The 18,764-nt window shown below is 46.3% G+C and overlaps 3 protein-coding genes across 3 annotated transcripts; 2 read left to right on the top strand and 1 right to left on the bottom strand.

Annotated features, from left to right (window-relative positions):
- Positions 1–1,070: 1,070 nt before the first annotated feature.
- On the top strand, positions 1,071–5,430 carry LOC132261411 (protein cbp-1-like). The gene is made up of 7 exons (XM_059760215.1): positions 1,071–1,232; positions 1,442–2,334; positions 2,426–2,658; positions 2,780–2,972; positions 3,509–3,853; positions 4,632–5,378; positions 5,420–5,430. The coding sequence occupies exons 2-7, from the start codon at positions 2,259–2,261 to the stop codon at positions 5,428–5,430; spliced, it is 1,605 nt and encodes a 534-aa protein (XP_059616198.1). The 5' UTR covers positions 1,071–1,232; positions 1,442–2,258.
- A 39-nt stretch (positions 5,431–5,469) lies between these two features.
- Positions 5,470–16,891, top strand: LOC132261866 (CREB-binding protein). Its single transcript, XM_059760879.1, has 13 exons — positions 5,470–7,817; positions 7,890–8,179; positions 8,243–8,400; positions 8,795–8,905; positions 8,987–9,932; positions 10,063–10,296; positions 10,614–10,844; positions 11,115–11,515; positions 11,587–11,860; positions 11,924–12,229; positions 12,309–12,542; positions 12,624–12,854; positions 13,091–16,891. Exons 1-13 carry the CDS (start codon positions 5,543–5,545, stop codon positions 13,646–13,648), a joined length of 6,249 nt encoding a protein of 2,082 aa, XP_059616862.1. The 5' UTR covers positions 5,470–5,542; the 3' UTR covers positions 13,649–16,891.
- A 118-nt stretch (positions 16,892–17,009) lies between these two features.
- LOC132261863 (dynactin subunit 4) lies at positions 17,010–18,744 on the bottom strand. Its single transcript, XM_059760875.1, has 2 exons — positions 17,369–18,744; positions 17,010–17,299 (listed from the first exon to the last, which is right to left on the bottom strand). The coding sequence occupies exons 1-2, from the start codon at positions 18,637–18,639 to the stop codon at positions 17,089–17,091; spliced, it is 1,482 nt and encodes a 493-aa protein (XP_059616858.1). The 5' UTR covers positions 18,640–18,744; the 3' UTR covers positions 17,010–17,088.
- Between the last annotated feature and the right edge of the window lie 20 nt (positions 18,745–18,764).

The following is an 18,764-nucleotide window of genomic DNA, read 5'->3' as shown; positions in this document are numbered from 1 at the left end:
ATGACTAAAAAAAGAGCGAAATACACACTAATATGTATTGTCTAATGAGGGAGTTTCTGCTCTCGAAAAAGGTCTGATTCGTCTGATTATATTCAATTTCCAGCGTGTCTTATGTGCAGGAGCACCGAAGAAGATCGATACTTTTGGGTAGTTCCATGCTTGTTGCTCCATTCCAAAACCCACGATGGGGTCTGTTTTTATCAAAACAGTCCCAATGAAGCCCAATTTCACAAATAGTACCAATTGGAAGAAGATCCTCAGCCACGGTTGATTCACGGTGTGATTGTGTCGAATTTTTTGATGATTATAGTTCGACAAGACAAGAGAACCTGGTAAAGATAGATTACTCATATTCCAAAAATATTATATTAGGGGCAATAATGAAGTGCTGGGAAATGGGATATGGATTTTTCTTCATTCTACATAATATTTTCTCAGAAGCGATTTGAGAAATGTGTTCTCAATCCTCTTCATACCACACAAACTCCTGGACAAGTCCCTATATAATTTTTTTTTTTACAAGAAAATAATAATAAATTCTATAAAATCCAGAGAATTACGGCACGACTTTAGAATAACTTTGAGCTTCTCAGAGCGAATTAGAAAAATTATTTATGAGTAAAGGTTCTCCACGCCACTAAATAACTCGTCAAATACTCCATCCACTCATTGAATTTGATGAGTTGCAAGTTCAGAAAACTTCACTGAGTAAATGAACGGAAATTACCATCGGGAACATTGCAATTTCCAACCAAAAACAGCACTTTTCTCACCTCAAAATCCATTTCACAACAACGATTCACACAACACTTCAATTCTCCACCTCAGTGGCACCAGCGCTATTGGTGGATGATGCGCGAAGCAGAAGTCGCAGCGCCATCTATCACGGCGAGTTGCGGCGAAATGGATTCGTGTAATCACGTGGGACACCGTGCGCCAATCACAGAGCGCCCGAGTGGCCGGCGGCATGTGGTGAGCAAACCGAAGAGCCGAGTGTCTGAGCCGAAGTGGCGTGTGCGGAATAAATTGGCATGATCGAGGCGCTGGTGTTTCAGTCGGCATGTGTGGCCGCTTTCCTGTAGACCGACATTTTCTCTGACACAAGCGTAGAAAAAGTTTTCATCAACAGCCGCCATATTAACTTTTCGGGTCTCAGTAAAATTCGTGAAATTTGTAATCGTCTGTAGAGCGATTAAATGTACATAATATTGGGGAAAAGTTTGTGAAGAACGGTGAATAATGTGATTAGGGAGCGAGTGGAGTGATGAGTAGTGGCTATTTATGGGGTTAAAGTGTCGAAATTTGTGTTCATTTTCTGCGCTCATTGTTGGGGAAATTGAGTTCGGCTATTTTGAAGTCGTGAAATTTTTACTTCTTTATCTCGCCACCAATACATCACATTGGGTGGTCTTTTCCCGGCCATTTCTTTCTCGCTGCCCAGAGGAGTGCAAAGGGACCAGGAGGACCTGGTGGCCGGATCCGTGGGAGCCGTGGCGTTGGGGTGAAAAATCCAAGTGCAGCAGAGATCCACTATTTGTCGTCGATGGCCCAAACACAATGGCCAATGCCAAGTAAATGGTGGAAGCAGTGGAGGCTCGAGTGTTGAGAAATTTCTGGCGGACCAGAGACTGCACTGAGGCGCCCAGCAGCCACTTCCCAGGCGCGCTCCCACCATTTCGGGGGCCATTTTCACGTCCCGTCGCGCAAAAATCGCCTCCGCTGTGCCCTCGCGTGTCTCCCCGTCGCCCTGCCGCTGGCCACTACTGTCGCAACTCTCTGGGGCGCCGCGAGACTCGCCCCCCTCCGGAAGCGATGTGTTGAGGTGAGACGGGCAGCAGCAACCGAAGGAGAGCGCCCCATCGCATCTTGCAAATATGCACGGCAGGCGCCCCAAATCTCAGCAGATGCCAGCGCGTCTGGACGATCCGTGCAGGTTGGATGCCACCACGGGCAGGAGCCCCGCTGAGCCACCTCTCTCGGATGCCAGGAGGACTGGCCGGAACTGATTCTGCCAGTGTGCATTCGCATTGAGACCCACGGACGATCGTTTCTCGAGACGCGCGCGCCAGGAGAATCAAAACATCCATTGGACTAATTTAGCGAGAAAAGCAGTGTTGAAGGGAGGACTTTGAAGAGGAACTTTTGTGCTAAGAAATTCGTGGTGAAAAGGACTAATAACCAGTGAGGAAGAGAGAGAGAGAGGACATTTAGTGTGTTTTGACAGAAGGACAAGTGTGCAAAGTGTGCAGTGAAATAGGATGGCTGATCACTTGGATGAGGGGCCGCCACAGAAGCGGTCCAAGCATTCCTATCAGCAGGGCCCATCGGACTCCGGTGAGTGTCTGGCCACATGGTTTTGTTATTCTCCCGCCAAATTTGCCAACACTAATCAAAATGTATAAACACACTCTTTTCGCCCGTGCAGAATTGATATCGCGCAGCGATATATACAACTTGGAAGATCACCTGCCCGATGAGCTCGTGTCCAGTGGCACGAACTGGGGTGATCAGATGGCGAGCAACAAGCCGCCGGCCCAAGGCCCGGGCCCCGGTGGGCCGCCGCAGATGAACGGCGAGGATTCTGGCGTGGTGCCGCCGAGCGCCAACATCGCCATGCAGAGACTCCACCAGCAGCAATTGACGCATCTCATGCAACAGGTAAGTCACTCTCTTCTGCCCCAGAGTGACCGCCATGGCGCGGGGTCTCGCGGGGTGGCGCGCCAAAAAGTCAGTTTTGTGCTAACTTGCCGGTCCAAAGAGAACATGTGTGTCTTTGCAGGGAAAGCAGAACATGATCGGCGGCGTGGCGGCCATCGGAATTGGGCCGCTGGGCAGCAAGAGTCCCAATCTGCAGTCACCGCCCAACGCACAGGCGAGCATGTCCAACAATTTGGGTGTCGGCACGATGGGCAACTCCATGGTGATGTCCATTGCGAGCAATGGCGCTCCGCAGCCCATGAGTTCGCTTCAAGGTAAATACTGAGATGCATGCCTGTCTTTCTTTCGGGAGGAGGGTGTGGGGGTGGGTAGTTGAGGGTGGGGAAGACGCTGGAGCATGCGATTCGCCAAAGGTGATCTGTGCAGAAACAGAGAGTGTGCAGAAGTCAAGTTATTCTGAGAGCTCATGATGTGTCTATTTGAGAATATTCTGAGGGGAAATTAAAAACATCACAATGTAACCTATTCTGGGTGTTTTTAAGAATTGAAAACTCAATTTTCATCACTTTAAGGACGGTGGTTAAATTGTTTCTTATTATCATCTCGATAGAAAATTTCTCACAGCCATTCTTTAATATTGAATTCATTGCACAATTCAAGCACAGGATCTGGCAAACCCTGTGAAGATATATTTATTTCTGTTATGAATTTTTATGCACAAGAATTTTTTTCTCTCGGAGTAAATATTGTTCAACTATCTTCCCCAAAAGGCTTCACGGGGGATGAAACACGATAAGGTGTGTTGTGAAGAATTCGATATTTATATTCTCTCTTCTCTGCTCCTTTGCAGCAATGAACAGTGTTTCGCAGGGCAGCGCTGGTGGCATGATTATGTCGAACAGTCTTTCCGGACTCGGTGGCAACGGCGGCATGTCTGGTGGCGGATTGGTGGTGAACAATTTGAAGCAGCAGCAGGCGCTCGGGGCCGCCGGTGGCATGCTCGGCGGTCCAATGGGTGGTGGCGGTGGCCAGGGCCAGGCCATCCACCATCCCGGGCATCCGGGCATGCAGAATGGGCCCCTCATGCCGGGTCGCGTGGTGGCCATGCAGCAACCGAACCCGCAGGGCCACATGACTGGACCCCGAGGGCCTCATCTCATTGGGCCTCGCATGCAGACGCCCAACATGGCACTAGGTGAGTCCTCAGTCTTATCAAAATGCCCCGTAATGATGGTTGAAAACGAGCCTCTAGGAAATACTTTTTCCTCCCCACAAAAAAAGAGATGAAAACAATAAACATTTTGAAACGTTTTTTGTGAAAATATTCCGCATGCTTTGGAAAAGAAGGATTTTTGATGCTTTTTTGTATGTGAAATTTTTTTCAGAAAATAAATTTTTATATATCTTATACATAATATTGTGAAGTTAGAGAAAAAGAAAAACACATTCTGCTGTTTTTGGGGGATAAAAAAGAAATTGCGTGAAGAGATTGTTGTTGAATTTCTATAATATTCTTAGGTTATTGAACGACGTATTGCGCAAGTTCTGTCTTTCAAGAAAAATCTTGAGGCGATTTTGAAATATTGCATTTTCTGCGAAAACTGATTCTTCACATAATCACAGAGATTTTCATGACAAATAAAAACAGTGAAAATTTGAATAAAAATCTGTAAGAATTCACAGTGAGATGCAAAGAAACATCTCTTATTATCCTTTGGCAATTGGAAGAAAGAAAAGGGTGTATTTGGAGTGAATATATAGTTGTCACTGATGATGCATTTTGTGAAAGTTATGGAAAACAGCAGAATGTAAAGTATATCCCATGATTATCTCTCCTTCTTCTCTTCTCTCTCATGCTAGAAACACTTGTCTGTGTAGAAGCACAAGGGGAAGATGAGGAAAAAAGAGTCATGTGGGAGAGATAAGATGAGACTGAAATGGATGTGTTTTGCTTTTCTTTTCTGCCTGTGTAGGGAACAACATCAGCAACATGCAAGGTCCTGGCGGACCCTATAGCTATGGCGGCGGGCCTAATCAGCAGAGTGTGAATGTGGTGAACCCTCAAGGTGGCGTGAATGCCACGACGGGTGTTGTTGCACCTCAGCAGCGCGGTGTACCGAATATGGCAGCAATGCCAGGCAATCGATTACCAATGGGACCCAATATCACGGGCAACAATGAGGGTGGCATTGCCGGACAGGCGCAACCCCCGGCGCCGTCGCCGGCACAGCCACAATCTGGTGCCCCCGCGGGTAGTCAGCCGAGACCTCAGAGTGCGACGCAGACACAGAATGCGACGAATATGTCTGCGGCGCCACAGAGTAGCTCGATGGCGGATCCGGAGAAGCGGAAATTAATACAACAGCAACTAGTGTTGCTGCTGCATGCGCACAAGTGTGCACGTCGTGAGACGGAGAATCCCAACAATCCCAATCCGTGCACACTCACGCACTGCAAGACGATGAAGGAGGTGTTAGCGCACATGACAGGCTGTAAATTGAATAAGGACTGCACTGTGGCTCATTGCTCATCATCAAGACAGATCATCACACATTGGCGTAATTGCCAGCGAGCCGACTGTCCGGTGTGCTTGCCGCTGAAGCAGGCGGATCGCTATCGCAACAATACCAATGCCCAGCAAGGTGGTCCTGGTGCTCCTGGGCCAGTGGCTGGCGGCGGTCCTGGACCGACAGGTCCCGGTGCCGGCGGGCCTGGCCCGGGTGGCGGTGGGCCCAATGTTCCAAGCAATGCCGGTCCCCAGGGTGCAATTAATATCAATCCCACGACCCAGGAGAGCGGCGGAAATGTGGGAGCGCCTCAAGCGGCCACAGGACCCACGGGCGGTCCTCTTCAGACTGGCGGTCCTGGCCAGGACGCCGGCGGCATGAGGCGAAACTACGACGGAATGACCATTCAAGGGACACCCGCGTCCTCGGCAGCACCGTCAATGCCCACAACGACGCCCCAGGTGGCTCCAGGTCCCAGACAGTGCGTTCGACTGCCGGGACCGAACTCTGTGGTGCGTGTGATTGTGCCGAATCAGGGTACGCCGAATCACAGTCAGATTCTGCCGAATAATCTTATGATTGGTGGTGATGTTGCCCAAGCGGTGAACGCTCAGCAGCAGCAAGTGGCGGGTGCTATTGGGCAGCAGCAGCAGCAACAGCAACAACAACAGCAGCACCAACAGCAGGCTCAGCAGTTGGCGCTGCAGCAGCAACAGCAAAATGCTACGCCGCAGCAGCCACAGCAGCAGCAGCCGACGATGCCGCAAGTGACAAACTCAAACATTCCAACATCACTCAATGCCCAGCTATTTGGAGACAGCCAGGGTGGGAATGCAATAGGTAGCAATGCTGCTGGTCAATTGTGTCCAGTTGGCGCGGCATCAGGCGGCGGCACGGCGACAGGTGCGGCTGGAGCTGGTGGCAATAATATGACCTTCCAGAATAACCAAGTTGTGGCAGTCCCTGTGACAGCGGCCAAGGACTGGCATCACTCCGTAACACCAGATCTGCGCAATCATCTCGTTCACAAATTGGTGCAGGCAATCTTCCCAACGCCCGACCCGGCGGCCATGCTGGATCGGCGGATGCACAATTTGGTGGCGTACGCTAAGAAGGTGGAGGGTGACATGTACGAGATGGCCAACAGTCGCTCGGAGTACTACCATTTGCTGGCTGAGAAGATATACAAGATTCAGAAGGAGCTGGAGGAGAAGCGCATGAAGAGGAAGGAGCTGCAATTGCAGCAACAGCAGCAACAGCAAGGTGGTCAGGTGACGCAGGCACAGCAGCAGACGCCACAGCAGCAGATAAAGCCAAATGTAAGTGGAAATGCCACGGGAATTGTCGGCCAGCTAGGTGGCCAAGTGAATGTCATGGGCACCACATTGCCGGGAGGAAGTGCAGCCGGCGGTGCTGTTGGCATTCAGCGGCCGCCAGTGCCGACCATGGGCCAAGCGAAGCCCGGCCAGAGTGTGAGGAGTCACTCGCCAGGTGGAATGGTGGGCATTAGCATGGGTGCCAATCGTCTGGCATTCCCGGGCAATCAGCAGCAGCACTGCTTCGTGGTGGGCCCGTCGGGACCGAGCCCAAATAGTCAGCAGAACATGCTGGTTCCGAATCCCAACTTGTCACCCTTCGGAGGTGGCCAGGGTGGCGCCATGGGCGGAAAGCCCGGCATGGCGGGCACGTCAAATCAATCGGCTGCCAATCAATTCCTGAACGCCAATGGGCCGAGTGCGCTGCAGACGCAAGCGAATCAATTCAATGAGATTATGAAGGCGCGCATGGCCCAGTCGCAATCTCAGAACACCAACTCAATGGTTTCACCGCAGGCACCATCGACATTTGGCGGGAATGTGAGTCAAATGCAGGGCAACAGTGTCTTCAACAGCATGTCTAGCGCACGAGGCGGCAACATGGTCACAACATCCGCCTCAATGGACTCTATGAGTGGTGGTGGATTGGTTCCGGTGCCGAGTCCGTCGCCCAGTCTCACGCCCAATGGCCCCATTCCGGTCAGTACTCCAAATCCACCAAGTGTTCCATCAATGCTACAACCACCGCCCGAACCCACGCCACCTCCATCACTCTCATCGCCGTCGCACAGCGTCAACTGCTCGACGGCAACATCGCAAGTCTCCACGATGGCTGGCAGTCACCATCAGCAGGCGCAGGTGATGCAGCAGCAGTCGCAGAACAGTATGGGCAAGGGTGGCCTCACTCAGGCTGACAGGAACAATCAGGCGGCTGCGATGAAGAGACAGCAAGCCGGAGCGAATAGCTTCACATCCCAAATGGCTGCCCTCGAGGCGGCGACGCGGGATCGCGATGATGACTCCCAGTCACCGCAGAATAGCAACTCGTGCAAGGGGAAGTTGGACATAAAGCAGGAGGATGACATCAAGAAGGAGATGGAGGACACAGATAGCAATATGGATGGAAGTGGAACAGGGAAGAATGTCAATAATGACAAGATTAAACAGGAGTGTAAGGTGGAGCCTATGGATCAAGATGGGACAGATTGCAAGAATATCAAAGAGGAGATCAAGGAGGAGCCAATGTCACCGTCCAGTGATATCAAGCCTGACATTAAGCCCCTTGTTCCCGAACCACTCCCGTCGACCAGTTCGCAGGATAAGAAGAAGAAATGCTGTGAGTATTCCGTAATTTGTCAGTTTGATATACAGTGATTTCTGATGTTTGTTTGTTTGTTTTTCAATGCAGTGTTTAAGCCCGAAGAGCTGAAGCAAGCCTTGATGCCCACATTGGAGAAATTGTATCGTCAGGATCCGGAATCGTTGCCTTTCCGACAACCCGTGGATCCCAATGCGCTGGGGATTCCGGATTACTTTGAAATTGTAAAGAAACCAATGGATCTCAGCACCATTCAGTTGAAGCTGAGCTCTGGCCACTATTCTGATCCTTGGGAGTATGTCGATGATGTGTGGCTAATGTTTGACAATGCGTGGCTCTACAATCGAAAGACATCGAGGGTATATCGATATTGTACAAAGGTAAGGATATACTCTTCAATTGATCTTCACAGATGCCAATGTCTAACGTGAATTCATTTGCAGCTTTCTGAGGTGTTTGAGCAAGAAATTGATCCGGTAATGCAAGCACTTGGATACTGCTGTGGACGAAAGTATACATTCAATCCTCAAGTTCTGTGCTGCTACGGTAAGCAGCTCTGTACAATTCCGCGAGATGCTAAATACTACAGCTACCAAAATAGGTAAGATCTTTGACAATGCAATCTTATCCATTATTGCTGCACTTCCTTAAACTGTAATGTAATTCCTAATCCTATTCGGGCTTCTTTTCTAAATGGCACTTTGATCTTATCACACATGAACGCTCTTTTCTAACATGTGTATTTTTATTTTTTTTCTCTTTATTTTCATATTCCTATCATTTATATGATTTTATGCTGCATCTAACCTACCCACACAAAAAAACATGCACAAACTATATTGCCTACTAATGCACGTGTCCTTGAAAACAAAACAAAAAATACCATTTTGGTGTGTGGATAAAAAAAAAAACACAATAATCACATCTGCGATCCTGCTTGCAAAATCTTTATTCTTAATTGCAATATGCACGAAAAAAAAATCACTGTTGGCCAGTCTGAGTTCTTATGGATTTAATTCTGACAGATATACATTCTGCCAAAAATGCTTCAATGATATTCCTGGTGACACTGTCACACTTGGAGACGATCCTCTTCAGTCTCAAACGTGAGTATTTGATAGTTTTATTCCCATTGATGCCAATAAGATTTCTTACATGGTTGTTCTCTCGATGTGTGTCGCACGCAGGCAAATCAAGAAGGATCAGTTCAAAGAGATGAAAAATGATCACTTGGAGTTGGAGCCATTTGTTGATTGTTTGGATTGTGGACGAAAGCAGCATCAAATCTGTGTGCTATACCTGGAGGCAATATGGCCAGGTGGTTTTGTATGTGATAATTGTTTGAAGAAGAAGAATCAGAAGCGGAAGGACAACAAGTTCAATGCCAAAAGACTACCCACAACCAAATTGGGTATTTACATTGAGACACGCGTCAACAACTTCCTGAAGAAGAAGGAGGCTGGAGCTGGTGAGGTGCACATTCGCGTGGTGTCTAGTTCTGACAAGGTTGTCGAGGTGAAGCCTGGCATGAGGAGTCGATTTGTTGAGAATGGCGAGTTGTCGCCGGAATTCCCGTACAGAGCGAAGGCATTGTTTGCCTTTGAGGAGCTAGACGGGGTGGATGTGTGCTTTTTCGGCATGCACGTGCAGGAGTATGGATCGGAGTGTACGGCGCCGAATACAAGGCGAGTGTACATTGCGTATCTCGACTCTGTGCACTTTTTCAAGCCGCGCCAGTACAGGACGGCAGTGTATCATGAGATCCTCCTGGGGTACATGGATTACGTGAAACAGTTGGGCTACACAATGGCTCACATCTGGGCGTGTCCACCATCCGAGGGTGATGACTACATCTTCCACTGTCACCCGCCAGATCAGAAGATTCCCAAGCCCAAGCGTCTGCAGGAGTGGTACAAGAAGATGCTGGACAAGGGGATGATTGAGAGAACCATCCAGGACTACAAGGACATCCTCAAGCAAGCCATGGAGGATAAACTGACGTCGGCCGCTGAGTTGCCCTACTTCGAGGGTGATTTCTGGCCAAATGTGCTGGAGGAGAGCATCAAGGAGCTGGACCAGGAGGAGGAGGAGAAGAGGAAGCAGGCAGAAGCGGCAGAGGCAGCTGCAAATGCGGTGAGTACAGCCAAGAGAAGAAGAAGAAAATGTGTTGACTGAGGAGTTTCATTATCATATGAAATGTGTGTGTATTTTTCAATATGATTATTTTGCGTTTTTTTTTCTTGTCTCCTCTGCACTTGTGTAGATTTTATCACTGAATGATGACAGTGAGGCGAGTGCTGATGGGAAGAAGAAAGGCCAGAAGAAGGCGAAGAAGTCAAACAAATCAAAAGCTGCCCAGCGAAAAAATAGCAAAAAGTCGAATGAGCAGCAGAATGGCAATGATTTGAGCGCGAAGATATTTGCCACTATGGAGAAGCATAAGGAAGTGTTCTTTGTTATTCGATTACATTCTGCACAATCGGCAGCCAGTTTAGCTGTAAGTTGAGCATCTTATTTGTTTATTATAAAATGATCAAGTTGTATAGTTGTGAGGAAATATTTATTATTGAGAGGATTGAGAGAGAGGGAGAGACAATTTATTATTGATGCCTTTTGAGTTTGTAGTCAATCATTTTACTTTTTTCTTCATCACGTCTTATCAATGCTGAAAAACGTATTTATTTGTAATAATCAATTTTCTCCTCTCTTGACTCTCTCACAATCTCTCTTTCTCTATCTCTCTCTCCGTTGTGTGGCCCAACATGCATACAATAATATTAATAATATGTATACCTTGCAATTCTATACGAACAGCCAATACAAGATCCCGATCCATTGATGAATTGTGATCTCATGGATGGTCGTGATGCATTCCTGACACTGGCACGAGATAAACATTATGAATTCTCATCATTGCGACGAGCACAATTCAGTACATTGTGTATGTTGTATGAGTTACACAATCAGGGACAAGACAAATTTGTTTATACCTGCAATAACTGCAAGAACCATGTTGAGACGCGATACCACTGTACTGTTTGTGATGTAAGTTATTTGCCAATATTCTTTTATTTTTATTTAACATTTTGAGAAACTACAAGAAGTGTTAAACAAAACCGGGGAAGATGCGAGAGAGCAGATGTAAACGAATTGCTCTCTTTCCTCCCTGTTCTTGTAATTGTTCTCTTTTTTGATGATGAAAGTGTTGTGGTTAATATGTACTAACATGTCTCTTTTTTTCTGCTCTTGTCTCTCTTCATCTCTTTCTCTATCTCTCAACCAAATGCGACTTTTGTGTGCATTGACAAAAAACAGGACTTTGATCTCTGCATTGGCTGCAAGACGAAAGTTGGTCATCCGCACAACATGGAGAAGTTAGGCTTCGACTTGGACGACGGCTCATCGCCAACGGATCTCAAGCAGGCGAATCCACAGGAGGCGCGGAAGCAGAGTATTCAGCGGTGTATACATTCGCTGGTGCATGCTTGTCAGTGTCGCGATGCCAATTGTCGACTGCCGTCGTGTCAGAAGATGAAGCGTGTGGTGACACACACGAAGAATTGCAAGAGGAAGACCAATGGAGGCTGTCCGATCTGCAAGCAACTTATTGCGCTTTGCTGCTATCACGCCAAGCACTGTCTGGATGGGAACAAGTGTCCAGTGCCTTTCTGTCACAATATCAAGCAGAAGCTCAAGAATCAGGCCCTACAGCAGAGGTTAGCATGCGATAGGCGTTTGTGGGATTTCTGGGAAATGCTAATCACTTTATCTTCTCTGTCTTCAACAGAATTCAACAAACTCAGTTATTGCGTCGTCGTGTGGCTGTGATGAATACTCGTGCCGCCGCTCCAACGACATCCAGCAACTTTCCATCGTCCGGCAGCTCAGGCATGACCAATACTCAAGCTTCGAGTGGTGGCAACGGAAGTGGTGGCATGAGCCCAACAGCGACTCCATCACCGGTGTCACAAATGGGTGGCATGGGAAGTCCTCATCAGGGTATTGGAATGAAGCCCGGAGCTCAAACACCACCTGCCAATGTGCTTCAAGTTGTGCGACAAGTGAGTGGAAGCTTAAAAGATGATTTGTCAGCGGAATGTTAATGATTGCTTGGCTTTGTGTAGGTTCAAGAAGAGGCGGCGAGACAACAAGTCCCGAACGCTGGAGGCTTCGGCAAGGTTAATCCGACTGTTCCTGGGAATCAAATGCCACCGCCAGGGATGCAGAGAACGATGGCGGGACACTTGAGTGGACCGCCACAGCAGCAAACTGCCCAAGGTGGAGTGGCCATTGGACCAGGAGCCACTGGGAATCTCCTGTCGATGGACCAATGGGGTACAAGGTATCCGAATCAAGCACAACCCCAGCCTGGCTTGCGACCACCGAATCAGAATCAAATGATGCAGCCAATCATTGGTGGACAACAACCGGTGAGTAGACTGAAAATGACAACACATCACTGACTTTCAGACTGATGGAAATGTTTGTGCAATCCATTCATTGTTACAGATTATGGGAATGGTGGGGCCTCAGAATAATCAAATGATGGCTGCTGTCCGACCGCATGTTCAGCAATCAATGCCGCAGAATCAACAGCAAAACAATCCGGCTCACAAGCATGCCCTGCAGCAATTGATGCAAACACTAAAGAGTCCATCATCGGGTCAGGAGCAGCAGAATCAAATTCTGCAGATATTGAAATCAAATCCACCTCTAATGGCGGCATTTATAAAGCAACGACAGGTAAGTGTGAAGAGTGCCGGAGGGTGATGGGACTCTGGCCACGGGCAGGTGGAATTAATTGGGTGTGTTTCTTCCCCGAAGTCACAGCAGAATCAAAGTCAGGGTGGTGGACAGCAGCAGGGTGGTCCGCTGCCGCACATGATGAATCCGCAGCAGCAGCAACAGCAACAACAGCAGCTGCAGCAGCAGCAACAGCAGCAGCAGCAAGTTGTGATGCCAGGTGGACCGCCTAACCAAGGACCTGCCAATCGGATGCAGAACATGCAGAATGCGATACTTGGACAGCCAGGAGGCAATCCACATCAGGTTCAGGTGAGTGCTTTGGCGCTGTGTGGTATGGAAAGTATGTGTGTAGGATTTATGGAGCATTAAGTGTTGAAGTGCGTCTGTTTGTTGAGAGATCATTTTATTGGCCATAAAGTTTTTATTTATTGTGCAAAGATGGGAAAGCGACATTTTTGGTCGATTTTTAGATATGTTTCTCCCGGGTTTTGTTCTCGTCGACATCTATTATTATATACTAAATTTGTCTTGTGAAATGTTATTAGGTTGGAGTTGGTGGGCAGCTTCAGACGCCGCAGCAGCAGCAGCACTGGTACAAGCAGCAGCAAATGATGCTTCAGCGTCAGATGCAGATGCAGAACTTCCCACCTGCGCCGCCCTATCAGCGGCCAAGGGCGCCACAGATGGGCGGATATCAGGGCGGCGGCGGTGGCTTTGGCCAAGACCAGCAACAGTATGCGATGCAGCAGAGCATGAAGCAGCCGAATCCACAGCAACCGGGCGGTGGCGTGCTGTCGCAGTCGCTGCAGCAAGCGGGCGCCGGTGGGCCGAACCAGGGCGTCATGGGACCACCGACGCCTCAGCATGCGATGCAGCAGCAACTGATGCAGACGGTGCGATCGCCACCGCCCATCAGGAGTCCGCAGACGACACCATCGCCACGGGCGCAGCAATCTCCGCACCACTTGTCCAGTCACTCGCCGGCGCCCCAAGGCGGCGTTGGTGGAGTGCCGGGCGATCCAGTGGGTGGCGGTGGTCCGGGCGGTGACACATCGCCACTGAATCCACAAGAGAGACTCACGAAATTCGTGGAGCAGCTGTAGTTGAATCTGTGACTTCCTCGTTGACACTGTCGTCCCTATTATTTTGATATTCTATCAACGATCCACACAAACACTGGCGTTGTGGAGAGAGACTTATGGGATTTAAGGGGGTGGATATATAGAGAAAAAAAGACATGAATTATTCCTTTCTCCCACTTTTTAATTGACATGTGCGAAGGTGAAAGAAAAGAAGAAGAAGGAAAAAAAAACTAGGAAGAAATGTACTGTCAAGTGTTGGGGTTTGAAGTGTAAAGTGGTTGAGAGATAGTATGAGGGAGTTATACAAAGAAAATGAAATTGAGATAAAAGAAGAAGAAAGAAAAACTATTATGTACTTATGTAAGAAGGAAAACATTGTAAATAGTTGTAAAATCGTTAGAATAATGAAGAAAAAAAAACCCTATTTTAGGAGTGAATGGCAAGAAGTGCATAATTTGACGTTCGTCTCTTGGGGGAAAGCATCAAACAAATCGTGTTTAAATACCAAATAAGAGTCAAATTCTTCTCATTAATCGCATCCATTTATGATTGTATATAAGGAAAGAAAAAGAAAACCACATGAATGATAGTGTAAATTTTTGTAGAATTGTTTCCGTGACGAGGAATAGGATTCGCCCATGCATCGCCCATTAACTTCATGAATATATAGGATTGATGGTCGTGTACGAATTGTAAACCATGCATAAGAATGACTCGGGGATCTCTGGAGCCCAAAGTGGCGGCGATACGCTATTAAATTAAGAACGATCACAAGAACACAAATGAAAGATGAAACATTACAAAGAAATGACTAAATAGATGAAAAAAACCAATAAGTGAGTGGACGAGAAAAGGGGTGGTGGCTGTGTAATTTAGAAGTGGTAATGAAAATCAACTAAAATTGAAGAGGTATAAAACACAAAACTTAGCAAAAGTGTGAAAATATGAGGCGCGCGCATTAGCAAGTGTGTGAATGATCGCGAGTGTGAAGTGAACAGAATCCAAATTCCAATAATATTTAAGAGGGATGAGAAGATGCTAGACGAGTGTAGATTTATATACAGCGCGACGAGGGTCAGGCCTACGGGGGTTGAGAGGCCTCGGAAAGTGGAATTTTATAGCTGCGATTTAGAATGATTTCTTTTCTCAAGCAAGAGACCCAAATTGCGTCACAATCGGCATCGTATCTAAAAGGATAAAACAAAAAATTAGATGGGAAACACATTCTCTAAAAGGAAATTCTATGCAAAAATTAGTCGATGATAGGAAGTATTTATCAAATGAATTTGCTTGGTTTACACTCGTGAAGATGAATTTGTAAGAAAAAAAAGAAGAAATAGAATTTTTTACAATTAGCTTCCAAGAAAACAACACAAAAAATGGGTTAATGAAGAAAGCGAAAAATGAATCTTAACTGAGCGATCGAAAAAATTTGACTTTGGATATATAAAGAAGAAAAAAAAACCAGAAAATTGATAAAAAGACGGAAAAATTTGTAACATGAAAAAGAGAAATTATATCTAGAAAATGGAGTTAGTAGAGAGAAATTATGGTTTAGTTTAGAGAATTTTTTTTTACTTACGGCTGAAAGATTTATTTTTTAAATCATTACTATTTTAAAATAATATTCTGTAATTATTATTATCTTAATATTTAATTTGTAGCGTGAAAATAGTTCTTTTTTATTTTGACTCTTACTAAAAGAAGAAGAAAAAAAAAACTAGAGATGAGAAAGAGAATCTGCTGTGCTTAGATGGCAATTTAGATGAAGTTCCCTCTTTTTCCTAAACTTCTTTTTTTTATAATAATGTATATTTATTGTGGAAGGAGATTTCCATGTCACAAAGATGAAAAAAAGGTCCACTTTAAAAGGGGGAGGAAATATTTCATGCATCTTTTTTTTTTCTTCTCAAACTTCGGGGACACGTAAATACAGTGGAAAAAAAAGAGAAAAATTTAGCAAAAAGATTCTCCAATTATTCATTTTTTGTTAAATTCTCGAAAACAAAGTTTTATTTTGTGTGATAAGTGTAAATAAAATTGAATAGTAGAAAGGATGAGATGAAAAGTGACTAAAAAATCTCTTCTATCGCAATTAATAGTAAAGGAAAGAGAGAGAAAATGATTTTTGCTGACATTGATAAATTCTAACAACCAATTTAGCGAGTGAATATACATGAAATGCAGCCTGTGTAATATACGAAAGAGGATTAAAACTAAAAAAAAAAAATGGAAATTTTAATAAATTATTAAGCATTGCATTCTAGTGTAGGTGAAAATTATAATTAAAAGAGAAACTAATAATGATTTTAAATAATTATAAAATGTAAAATTCATATGACAAGAAAACGAATCGTGGGTTTTTATATTAAAAGATAAAAGATATGAATGAGAGAATTGCATAAGAAGAAATGATAATAAAATGTAAAATGAACCTTATTCGTAATAAATTTTTAGTATAAAACCTTAAATTTATGTATAGGTACATTATAAATGAGATAGAATTGTGGATGGAAAACAAGTAATTGTAGGTGTAAAAAGAAGAAAATGAAGAAATTTTTAAGAGACAACACAAAATATTCAATTTTAATAGAGAAAGAGGAGGAGTGGAAAAGAGGCAGAAGAATTATATACAAGTAGAGTAGCGAAGAGACGCGAATGAGATGCACTTTCATAGGTAAAGAATGGGTGAAAGAGCGTGGCTGCGAATGGCGATGATAAATTGTGTGCATGAGTGTGTGAAGCGAGAGAGAGAAAGGAGGAGAAAAACACTGAAATGAGTATTATTTGATATTTTTATCCTATACCTAATATACGATACGATATATACATATATAAATATATATATCAAAAGAAGGATCTAAGATTAACTTAGTTTTTTTTCTATTAATACCTATTAAACTGAAAATAAAATTGATTCTATTGAAAATGCCGGAGAGGAAAATAGTGAAAGTGCGAGTGTGGAGTGAGAGAAGAGGAGAGACACAGAGGAAAAGCCACTTTGCAGAGAGAAAGAGAGAAAGAAGCGGCGAGAACCGCGATATAAAGTGGTGACGATAAAAATGAAAACAAGAAGAAAAAAATCATAGGATTATTTTCATAATTATTATGAGAAAGTGAAAAAAAGTGAGGAAGAAATGAAATACATATGTAATAAAAATAACAATATTTTTATTTTATTATTTTTTAGAGTATAAATAAAACACTGTTGTGTTTCAATTTATTTATTATTAGTTTTAAATAAAATATATTTCAATGGAAGAAGTTATGAGTTTTTCTTTCGTCTCACAAGAGGCACAATTGAAGGATCAAACTGATGTTCTTCACAAACTCTATCCCGGACTGAACTGCAGGTTGAATCTTAATAAGAATCGCAGATGAATGTATAAATATGCAATGTTTATTTATTAATGCACTGTAGAAAGCCACATAAAAGCAATAAGGATGGTTAAATATCGTGGTTACTTGGCGGAAACCGTGCCGCAATGGATATAAACGCGAGATGAGAGCGTGTGAGTCTGCGGATCCTTCTTCTCAGGCACCTGGACAGTGTTCACGTAGGAATACTGCACGGTGAAGCCGATGATCGCCTCCGAGCCGGGCGCCAAATTATCCTGCGGCTCAATTGAGAGCTCCACGCAAGCTTTATTGGCGCGACGCCACAAAATGAATCTGATGGGAAGGTGAAAAGAGTCAGATTAGAGACAGTGTGGAGGAGAATTGGAGGCAACTGGAACTCACTTGGGATCCCCTTTGGGGAGCTGCGTATCATCATCAAACTCAGCAGCGTCATCCCGATGGAGGAGCACGAAAGACTCGTCCGGGAGATCCGTCTTCACCGTCACGCGCTTGTCCACGCTTCGAGGCTCCTCCGTGAGAGACACTTGGCGCGAGAGGGAAGCATTGAGACTGGTTGGTGTGGATGTCACCGTGGCCCTCTTCATCTCCTCTATCAGGGCAGTCTCCTCGTCGGTCGACGGCAGCTCTTTCATGCCCACAGTCATCTCATAGATCGTGGGATTCGAGAACTTGAGCTGCAGCGTCGTGGCCACGCCGGCCTGCAGCTTCTCCGGGAGCTGCACCACGCGAATCTCGGGCACGTGGTGAGACGCAAAGAGTTGGATGCGATACTTGATGGATGATGGATTGTATTCGGGCTTGATGATGTTGTGTTCGCACTGACGACAGCGCAGAGAACGCTTGATGGTGAGACTCTTGTGCTGCGGGAAGAGATGACGCACGGTCACGGGCTGGCCAGCCGGCTGTGCCAGTTGCTGCCTGATCGTAGTGAGTTCCCTCAGATTCACTGGCTCCGTGAAGATCGAGTCGGGCAGCTGGTCGACCTCTTCAGTGGCTTCCGAGGGCTTCACGTCGATCGGTTTGGTCTTGGGCGGAGTCTTGTCCGACCAGCCCATCTGGCGACGGATCATGGACACCGTCAGTCCCGTGCGATCCGTCAAGCTGGGATACTTGTGCTGCTTCGGCGTCTTGCGGCGCAGATAGTCCTGACGCTCCTGCTTATCCCGCAACACCACGGCCTGGAAGTGTTCCATGAGGAGAGCGAATCTCGTGGCGTGAGCGTACTCGCTCTCGGGCCAGGAACCCGTGGCCACAGTCTGGTCCGGAATGCCCACATCCCGGGACGTCCAGCGACACGCCAGGCATGCCAAATAGTACATCTTCCGGGTGATCACGGACGACTGCTTCGCATCGCCAGAAGCCTCCTCATCACCCTTCCGCGGCACCGTGACCGTTGTAGCTCTGGCGGAGAGGGTGTGCTGGCAGCTGGGGCAGTCGAAGCAGCTGCTGCACTTGTATTTCTTCAGCTTCGCCTCCGAGGATGGGATGTTTTCCACGCAGTTGTAGCAGAAGTGGGAGTCGACTTCGTGGCACAGGCAGAAATCGCATCGCAACACGAGACAGTGGCGACAGAAGAAGAGCTTCGTGAGTGGGTGGAGGATGCCACAGGCACAGGCGTACTGTACAGTGGTGTTGGCCAGGAAGTGAGCCATTTTTGGCTCAGAAAACGCCTTTTTCTGCCCGGATGAAAACTGCGAATGTCACTCTCTAATGTGTGCGACTGAGATGGCATGCCCACCATCGGGGCATTAATGTTGCGCGAGAGGAAGCGAGACGA

Source organism: Phlebotomus argentipes, unplaced genomic scaffold (assembly GCF_947086385.1).
Source record: "Phlebotomus argentipes unplaced genomic scaffold, Phlebotomus argentipes genome assembly contig_15, whole genome shotgun sequence".
Classification (NCBI taxonomy): Eukaryota; Metazoa; Arthropoda; class Insecta; order Diptera; family Psychodidae; genus Phlebotomus; species Phlebotomus argentipes.
The sequence above is the reverse complement of the archived record's forward strand: the minus strand, read 5'-3'. Positions and strand labels throughout refer to the sequence as shown.